At 42.4% G+C, this 10,219-nt stretch overlaps 1 protein-coding gene across 1 annotated transcript; it reads right to left on the bottom strand.

Moving 5' to 3' along the window:
• Positions 1 to 892: 892 nt before the first annotated feature.
• Positions 893 to 1,864, bottom strand: LOC129773488 (uncharacterized). Its single transcript, XM_055777099.1, has one exon. The coding sequence runs from the start codon at positions 1,862 to 1,864 to the stop codon at positions 893 to 895; it is 972 nt and encodes a 323-aa protein (XP_055633074.1).
• Between the last annotated feature and the right edge of the window lie 8,355 nt (positions 1,865 to 10,219).

The raw sequence follows: 10,219 nt of genomic DNA, 5'->3' as shown, positions 1-10,219 counted from the left end.
CAAACATCGAGTTTCTTTGCGAAGTTTTTTTAAAATATTGATTGGTTAATTCTCATGCCTAGTTTACACAGTGTAAGGTATTGCTGAATCGATCATTCCGCAATTTCAAAGCCCAACCTCCCAACACTTGTTTAGTTTCTCGTAAAAAACTGGACAAGGTTCTTTTCCATTTTATTGGCTAATTCTGTTAGTTTATTCTGGACTTTAGTTTCGTTTAGTTATAAGCAGTTCTTGTTAGAATCTATCGAAGCTCTGTAGAAGCACATAAAACGGAATTCCTTTCCAATCTCACCAGACACAAGACGCAAAAGTATGGAACCGATATATTGTAGCGTTCTACGTGACCAAGCTTCACCAGGTGATTTGTTGTTCATTTTCCTTTGGTTCATCACCTTTGGAGTTCTCAGAAGACAGATACAACAACAAAATCCGTACCTAAGAAAACTATGTCGCGCACTTTTCAAATTACAAGATTCTAACATACTTTGGTGGTATCTTCGTCCTGGCGGAATGTGTCCGCTACTGACCTTCCGTTGTCCGATCACGGATCCTCGTCTTGACGCGACGGTATCGGGGGAGAATTCCCGGCGGTGGGACAGCGACTGATGCTGTATCAACTTGTTGGTGAGGCGGGGAATTCCCAACGGTGGGGCAGCAACTCAGACTGCAACGGTGAGCGGTGAAGCGGGAGAACGGTGGAAAACTTTACTATTACTCTGAGCCTTGAGAAAGGCTTTGGTTGGGGTCGTCTCGACACTGCAGAGAAAAAGACTCGTGGCAACAATTCACTTGATTTATTTGATCTTTCTGATACAGAGTTTGAGATGAGAATGAATATTTTGCGGCAAGTGTACCCGTATTTATATCACTCGTTGGGTAGCGGTTGCTACTGTCAAACTGATGTGATATGATGCTGCTGATCTCGGCTTGTTGACTCCACCCATATTGCGTTGGACGCAACATACCGGCCACCAATGGGATCTTGATTCCATTCAGGAACCTTAGCTGGAGGAACGTGTGGGGAGCTGTCGGTCGATGTCTTCAGCATGGTATGGGTTTGGTTAGCTGCAGCTGGCTCGTTGCAGGGGAGAATGCAGACTTTCACAACAGGCCTGTCGAATACTGCACCAGATGATGTCTTGACTTTCACGACGCGTACTATACCATCGGTGCCAGGATGCGTCGAGATGATGCGTCCCACAATCCATTTTAGTGGGGGCAAATTGTCGTCTTTCAACAGAACTAGCTGACCAGCTAAGACATTCGGTTGACGAATAATATGCTTTGTACGCTGCTGGAGTTGCTGGAGATAATCAGTGGACCAGAGCTTCCAGAATAGTTGTAACTTTCTCTGCATCGCTTGCCATAAGGATAATCGGTTTACTGGAACTTCGGCCAGGTCGGGCTCCGGGATTGATTGGAGTGCTGATCCGACCAGAAAGTGTCCAGGAGTGAGGACTGCCAAGTCATTGGGGTCTTCAGACAGGGCAGTCAGAGGTCGGGAATTGAGACAACTCTCAACTTGGGTCAAAACCGTTTGCATTGCTTCGGCGGTAAGAGCTTCTAAGCCGACAACTCTTCGTAGATGGTGCTTTAATGATTTTACCGCCGCCTCCCACAGACCTCCAAACGTGGGAGCGCGAGCCGGGATGAAATTAAATTGTATACCGATTTCGGCGCATAGTGAAGTTACTGTGTGCTGATGTTGTTGATCGTTGAACTGCCTGAGAAGAGTTTTAAACTCCTTCTCGGCTCCGGCGAAGTTGGTAGCGTTGTCACAGAATATGGTTCGTGGTCTTCCACGTCGAGCCACGAACCGCTTCAACGCTGCGATGAATCCTTCGGTGATGAGGTCGCTGACCATCTCGATGTGGATTGCTTTTGTTGTCATGCAAACGAACAGTGCAATGTACGATTTGATCAGGGGACCTGCTCTGCTTCTTCTGCCTGGGGGCTTCAAATGGATTGGACCACAAAAATCGACGCCGGTGTTGAGAAATGCACGGGATTGTGTCACCCGTACACTCGGAAGCTGACCCATTGTTGTTGTAGTTCAGGTTTGGTGCGGAAGCATTGTATGCACGTTCGTACAACCTTCCGTGCCAGGTTAAGGAGATTGAGCGGCCAGAAACGCTCTCGGATGTGTGCTATCATCAATCGAGGGCCAGCGTGGAGTAGCGCGGTGAAAGGATGGTCAGCTGGTAGGACGACTGGATGTTTCTTCTCGAAGGTGTGGAGTGAGTGGCTCAACCGGCCACCAACGCGGAGTATACCATCTTGAAAAAACGGGTTCAATCTTCGGAGGGATGACCGCTTGAGTTCAGCGCAAATTGAGCTTATTTCATTACTGAAATTTTCTCTCTGGACATCTTGAACGAGTCCTATGAGAGCTTGGTGAAATTCTTCAGCAGTTATGTAACGTGTTGAGTTCAGTGGCTTCCCCTGATTCTTCGATTTGCATTGCTGTACGAATCGGCGACACCATGCTGCTATTCGCACCAGCTTGGTGAGAGATGAGTAGCGTTGGAATAGCGTTTGATCGACGAGTAATTGGTAGGCAATCGCTGCTGTCTTCTTGATGGATTTCTCCTCAAGGATGTCGGTTGACACTGGATGGCAAGGAATGGACATGCCCGGCCACTCATCTGCTTCGGATGTTAGCCAAGGTGGACCTTTCCACCACAAGGTTGTGCGGAACAAATCGCTGGAACTGATGCCTCTGGAGATTATGTCTGCTGGGTTATCCAGTCCGGGAACGTGATTCCAAAGATGACCTTCGGTGAGACGCTGTACCTCTGCGATGCGGTTGGATACAAACGTCTGGTACTTGGATGGGGAATTTTTCAACCAGTGAAGCGTAATCATAGAATCAGACCAAAAGAAAGCGTTAGGGTTTATATTCAAAGCGTGCACTGTCTGACTATAAAGCTGACTGAGGAGCAATGAAAAATTCAGGAACTTTAAAACGAAAAGTATCGGAGACAGGATGCCACAATAAGCCAAGTGTACTGATAGAGTCGTTGAGTAGTGTGTCATCGATTTCCAAGATCGATCGTTCTTCTTTCAAATAGTGAGGAATATGTGATAGAATTTCAGAGGAGTTTGATGCCCATTTACGGAGCTCAAAGCCTGCACTGCTACAAATTTTCTGTAGTTGTGTATAAATTTCGAGTGCTTTCTCAACTGTGTCTGCGCCACTATGCAGATCGTCTATGTAGAAATCCTTGCCTAATTTTGCAGCAGGATCGTTACACTCTTTGGAGTGTAAAACAGATAGCTGTTTGAGACAGCGGGTTGCCAAATACGGGGCACTAGCAGTGCCATATGTGACAGTCGTGAGTTCGAACTGTCGAATATCAGGGTCAGATTCATTCTGCCAATATATACGTTGGAGTGGTCTGTCATCAGGGTGTATCCAAATTTGTCGGTACATCTTGGTGATGTCCGCAACCAGGGCAATTTCATGTAATCGGATGCGTGTAATAATAGCGACTAGTGAATCTTGAATCGTTGGACCAACCATCAGACAATCGTTCAATGAAATTCCCGTTGATGACTTGCTTGATCCGTCGAAAACAACCCGACTTTTAGTGGTAGTGCTAGTCGGTTTTATTACTGCGTGGTGTGAAAGATAAAACGTGGGAGAACAAAGTATATTTTCGGTGTTGTTGATCGGAATCATGTGCCTCAGCTCCATGTATTCCTGCATGAAACCGGAGTATTGCTCTTGTAGCGTGGGATTTTTAGCCAAACGTCGTTTCATCCAACAGAAACGGCGAATGGCGGTTGATGAAGAGTCGCCAAGTTGACATATCGTCTCTTTCTTCGGCAGTCGGACAATGAATCGACCTGATTCATCCCTAGTGGTGGTTTCACTAAATAGTTTCTCGCAAGCTAATTCTTCTTTGGACAGATTTCGAAATTCATTACAGCTCTCTGTCTCCCAAAATTTTGCTAACTGGTTATCCAGCGATTGGGTAACACAAAGTAGGGCAATATTGCATGGTTAGGTGGATGAAACTTGATCTGCAACAGCACCACTTACAATCCAGCCAAATACTGTACGCTGTAGAACGGGTTGAGTACCGGTGGTAGAATCGCTGATGGAAATTCGTCCATCACACAATAGATGGAAAAAGAGTTGAGCACCGATAACCATGTCAACTTTCTGAGGTGAAGCAAAACCTGGATCCGCAAGAACCAGATCCGAAGGAATATTCAACTGTGAGATATCGATTGGTCTAACAGGAAGCTCATTCGTAATTTTCGGTAGTATGCTGAATGTTAATGTGTAGGAGTATGTAGAGTCGACTGAGCTGAATGTGGCTTCTGTGCAGTCAACACTTTTCACTGTGGAACCATCCATGCCTACGATGGTGGACGACTTCCGATTGCGTTTTAATCCTAGTAATTGCACAATGTTTTCCGTGATAAAGTTTGCTTCGGAACAAGAATCCAATACTGTACGAACAAATGCTGCTTTTCCTGAAGGTCCATAAACCTTTACAATTGCGGTGGAGAGAAGTACGGTGGAACAGGTATTTTCAATTGACTGGGCGGCGGTGAGAGCGTTGGTAGCTACGTGTTGTGGGGCAGTGAACTTGGGGTGCATCGAAGACGTTCCGTGTAAATTATTCTGAATTGGTGAGGACAGTTTCGTGAATGTAAGCGTCGGAAAGCGAGTTGTAGTATCATTTCCGTTAGATTTGGTCGTGGTCTGATGTCTTGTCGAGGTCGTGTTCATAGTCGTTTGAGGGTACTGATCGTTTGATGGGGGAGAGTGTAAAAGGGTGTGGTGTCGGCCATTACATTTTCAGCAACATTTCGATAAGCAGTCGCGACTCATGTGACTGGAACCGAGACAATTCCAGCAGAGATTGTTCCTACGAACGATGTCTTGTTTCTGTCCTAGAGTCATGCGTCTGAAGTTGTCACAGTCATATATTCGATGTACATTGTTGCATACCATACAATTAGTTGTCATAATAGTCGTGGGGGGGTGTTGAATATGATACAGATGCGGTGTGGGCGAGTGAAAATCGTGGAGTTAGTCATTCCATTATTTAATGATAATAATATTCGAGCTTGTTCTTGTAGAAAATTTATAATTTCGGGGTAGGTGGGAATCTTACTTTTCTCTTTGCTTGTCAACCTTTCCCATTCTCTTAAAGTGTTCTTATCTAGGCGACTACATATCATATGAACAAGAAGAGAACTCCATGACTCAGTAGGTTCTCCTAAAGTCGTTAGAATTTTTACATGTCGTTCAAATAGATCGACTAATTTTAATATTGCGTTAGATGTCTCCTTCCTTATAGCTTCGATAGTGAAAAGAGACGCGATATGATTGCTGATTAATAAGCGTTTATTATCAAATCGACTTATTAACAGCTCCCAAGCGATGTTATAATTATCATCACTAATACTGATCGTATCCAGTAATTTCTTTACAGGATCTTTAAGCGCAGCGAGTAAATAGTGGAATTTATCGATTGGTTTTAGGTTCTTATTATCATGGATGAGACTATCGTATGCATCACGGAATGGGATCCAATTATTAATATTTCCGTCGAACGTAGGCAAATCGATCTTCAGTAATCTAACAATAGTTGAAGTTGTATGCGTGGACTCAGTTGATCTACTCGATGTGATAACAAAAAAGTACGCAACCTATAGTATTTTTCATCCATTTCTTCTCGCTCTTCGTTATAATCTGTCTCAGTTTTGCTGCTGAGATTGATGTGTTTAAATAACGCTCGTACAATTGATCCAATCGTAACAAACGAGACTCGAGTTGATCACGATCGGTTTCTTCGTCATATTCCTCAACAAACCTTTCTATCGCCAACATCAAATTTTTGGTAACGCTCAACGATTTGAAATTTTCTCTCAATTGCGTCATCTTGTACCCTCACGGACGCTATGACTATTCCAAAAAGATTTTACACCGAAGTTCAAAAATCTGTGATATGCTCAATGTTTCACTCCTGCTCTCAGCGAATTCCAAAAAACTCCTTACTGTACGGAATAATTGGAAAGGACTCACCAAAATATTCGTGCTGGCACACCCAAGCCACGCCACTTGTTCCGGAACGATGAAGCTGCCGTGTAGAAGAAACGTTGATTTGTTCTGCGGGTGCTGCTGCGACTATTTCACACAAAAACGTTTTAAATGATTTTATTTCGTTGGTTTTTTGTTGTTCGTCTATTGGGATACGTTTTATTGTTCGTCACTGTATACTTTTATCACTTTCTTTGTTGACTATTGTTTTATCAATGTATTGTTCGTGTCACTATATTGTCTTTTTGTTCACTGTTCTTTGTTATATTGTTCTTTGTCGTATTGTTCACTGTACACAATGTGCTCTATTTGTTCTTTTTGAACACCACTTTGTGCACAACAAAATGTGCTTTTTCTTATTGTTCACTACACAATTGCCAAGCGAGTCTCTCTACTGCAGGTGAGCGTAATCCGGCTCGAAGGACCATAAGATGTCCGCTACGGACCTTCCGTTGTCCGATCACGGATCCTCGTCTTGACGCGACGGTATCGGGGGAGAATTCCCGGCGGTGGGACAGCGACTGATGCTGTATCAACTTGTTGGTGAGACGGGGAATTCCCAACGGTGGGGCAGCAACTCAGACTGCAACGGTGAGCGGTGAAGCGGGAGAACGGTGGAAAACTTTACTATTACTCTGAGCCTTGAGAAAGGCTTTGGTTGGGGTCGGCTCGACACTGCAGAGAAAAAGACTCGTGGCAACAATTCACTTGATTTATTTGATCTTTCTGGTACAGAGTTTGAGATGAGAATGAATATTTTGCGGCAAGTGTACCCGTATTTATATCACTCGTTGGGTAGCGGTTGCTACTGTCAAACTGATGTGATGTGATGCTGCCAGCCGTATGGCACCCGCCATGTTTTTGATGCCAACATCTCACACGTCAGAAGTATTTGTTTTCTTCAAAACAGCGATCCGCGTTGACGGCAGTGAGCTTCGTTTACTAGTTTAGGGGAGCGTCAAAGTCAAAGCTGATTTTCAGTCGGAGTGAACGTTTTCAAAATTAAAATTATGAATGAAAATTAGCTTTCCCATATCAAATTAGTATTCTGTTTAAATTAAAAACATTTTTGTTTGCAGATGGGGAAAAAGTCTCATACGAAAATGTTTATGAAGACAACTTTATATTATAAAGAAAAAAATCAGCAACAATGTTGGAATTGTATGACCATGTGGTTGAATGAAAGTCAGAAATACGTGTTTCTAATAATTAAATAACATAATGTGAAAATTTTCATTCAAATTTTAAAATTTGAAAACCGGCTTCGTGTTTTCTAATCTGGTAGAGATTACACTAACGATTTTGGGACCCAAATTATGACTCAAACTTGAAGTCGCCACCAGACGTCGACGTTATCGCGAATTACCAATTTACCACCATCTGACATATCGTGATGTCGATGATGAACTTTTACAGCAGAGGGATAGTGAGATAGGCGGTGACGGTAGGTAGAGTGAGATAGCGATAATCGTGTCATGGGAGCATCACCTGGATGCTGCTGATCTCGGCTTGTTGACTCCACCAATATTGCGTTGAACGTAGCAGAATGTATGATCCTCTTCTGCCAATGTAAATAAATCCATCACTCTCAATTCATGTGCGTTACTCTTAAAATACACATTTCAGCGAAACAGTTCAACAATATGAAAAAAATATGGTCTCTTATTGATAAATACGGAGTACTCGCAAGGGGCGGCAAGATTGAAATTTGATAAAAATGCAGAGCAGATTTTATTTATTATTGATTATGGATATTAATGTATTTTCAAAAATATTCATTTTATGTATCCACGTGGACATTATCTGAACCCCCTCCTCCTTCTCCGTGGACAATCGTTGACATTTTCGTATCCCCTACCCCCTCTAAAGTTGTCCACGTGGTATGTGGACAGCCCCATAAACAAAATCTGTGACGTCACAGATTTAAAAAATCTTCCCACCTTTCATTTTCCATCTCGATAGTGATGGCACCAGCATACAAAGAGACGCTGCCAACATGTGCTCAACGAGGAGCTACATAAGCTAAGTTTTCTCTCTTTTCCTCCTATTTCTAGCGCATATAACTTTTTTGGGGAATAACAGTAGGGCTTGGTGTTTTTTTTTATTTGCATGTTCTTTTTGACGTAGAACTACGTCTTACATTAAGGGTGCCAAATCAGAAAACAGGTCACGTTTTTATGAAATAAAGTTAACGTTAATAACTATCTTTGCCGCGAACGGATTTTGACGATTTACGTACCAAACGAATCGGAAATTCTCTAAGATTTGTTTTTTATGCTATATATTACAATCCCCTTGTGTGTAAACGGTTTGAATTGATGAAAACTAGAAGCATTTCCATTTTCTCATACATTTGTTTTGTCCATTTGTGAGCGTCCCTACTCATGCCGTCAATAACGACCAACTTATCGGTGAATAACGAAGGGGAATGATTTAAAGTCTTCGTGAACAAAAAAAAGAAGAGATAGAAGAGCAAAGGGGAATATTTTCTAGAGCATAAATATTGGATCTCGCTGAGGCAAACTTTCAGTATCCTTCTAGATACGAAGCAATGAACATTGCTTGTTCTTCCTTGTTTTGCGTCATCGTATGTCTTCGTTTGGGATTGAGCTGTGAACGCGACCAAATTACTTATTCGTTGATGTCTCTGATATGCAGTCATTACTTCTAACTGTCGCCATTCCTTCAAGGTTCTGTACTACACAATTGTGTGGGGAATCATCAAACTAGGCTATCATCGGCTCACCAAGAAAATAATTGTTCAGGAATTTTGTGTGTGATATTGTTTCGCATGACAGTAGCAAAACTATCTCTACCAAGGATGACAGCTAAGTTTATCGAGACCGATAACATTAACAGGAGAGGCTTCTGTTGAGAAGAGCGCAAAACGGAGATAAGGGTGTGTATATTTAATTGCTTGAAGCCCTCAATATATGGATATTTGTATGCGTATTCGCTGAATTATAAAATTATAAACAAGCGACTTGAATAAAATTACAGCGTAGTTCTACGTCAACAATGCGGTCGTATCTTGGAAACAACCTCCAATATTTTTTCTTTCAGATTTTCAGTTTCCCAATTTGGATGCGTGCTCAGGAAGAACTCAAACACCAGAATATCCGGATTTTTCATATTCGAGATTTTATATGTGGGAGTTAAATTTTAAATGCACGCTTTCAGATTCTAGATTTTAGGATCGAAGCGGCCGCCGGGCGCTTGAATATATTATTAACTGGGGAAAATTAAAAGCGTGATGAATCACGCACATAAACATTTATCGCCCTATTATTTCATCTATGGTCCTATTTTCGTGACCGGAGATAGAGGGGTCCTCAGCCTTCTTAGGCTGTCCAAAAATATCCTTCTCCGCTATGTTTGAGATGCGATAAAGATTGCTAAGTGCAATGAATGACGAAGTGCATCGTCGATCCAATTGACTTTAGAGAAATTGCGACGCGATAGTCCAAGAAATATTGTGGCTCCGTATTTCCTGGTGACCTTCTCAGGTTTCCCATGGATTCTCCGTCGTCGGATATAGAAAATTCTAAAATTCAAAAAGTATGCAACGTTTGCTTTAGCGTAGAGGTGTTTCACGGTGAACTTCTCAAGTTTTAGTGGAAACTATGTGACGTGAGCGTCCACGAAATATGTTGTGGGTTAACATTATTGTTTCCCGGTGACCTTCTCAGATTTCTCGTGGACCTTTCATCGTCGGATATAAAAATATTTCATAATTAGAAACTATAGGAGTATTGCAGGTTCACTTTTATTACAGAGGAGTTTTTCGGTGACCTTCTCAGGTTTCTAATGGATTCTTCGTCGTTTAGTATGAAAAATTCGAAGAATCAGAAAGTATGCGATGTTTGCTTTAGTACATAGGTTTCTTATGAATAACCTCCGTCGTCGGGTGTCAAAATATATGAAGAATTGAAAAGTTAGACACACACTGAATCCAAAATATATCGTCCGGCCTTCGGGTAATCGAAACATAATCGATTTTCAGGGAATCGTTTCGTCGAGTGGTTGAAAGTCCGCATATACAGAATCCCATCACTTACCACAGTGAATCCTGATTTTTCACCCTACCCACTAACACACATCCTTCCCATGATAAACGCTAGGGAACCACGCTATAGAGGCGACCCTTCTGGCCTTCGG

Source organism: Toxorhynchites rutilus, chromosome 3, assembly GCF_029784135.1.
Source record: "Toxorhynchites rutilus septentrionalis strain SRP chromosome 3, ASM2978413v1, whole genome shotgun sequence".
In the NCBI taxonomy this organism is placed as follows: Eukaryota; Metazoa; Arthropoda; class Insecta; order Diptera; family Culicidae; genus Toxorhynchites; species Toxorhynchites rutilus.
This window is presented reverse-complemented; position numbering and strand designations above follow the sequence as displayed.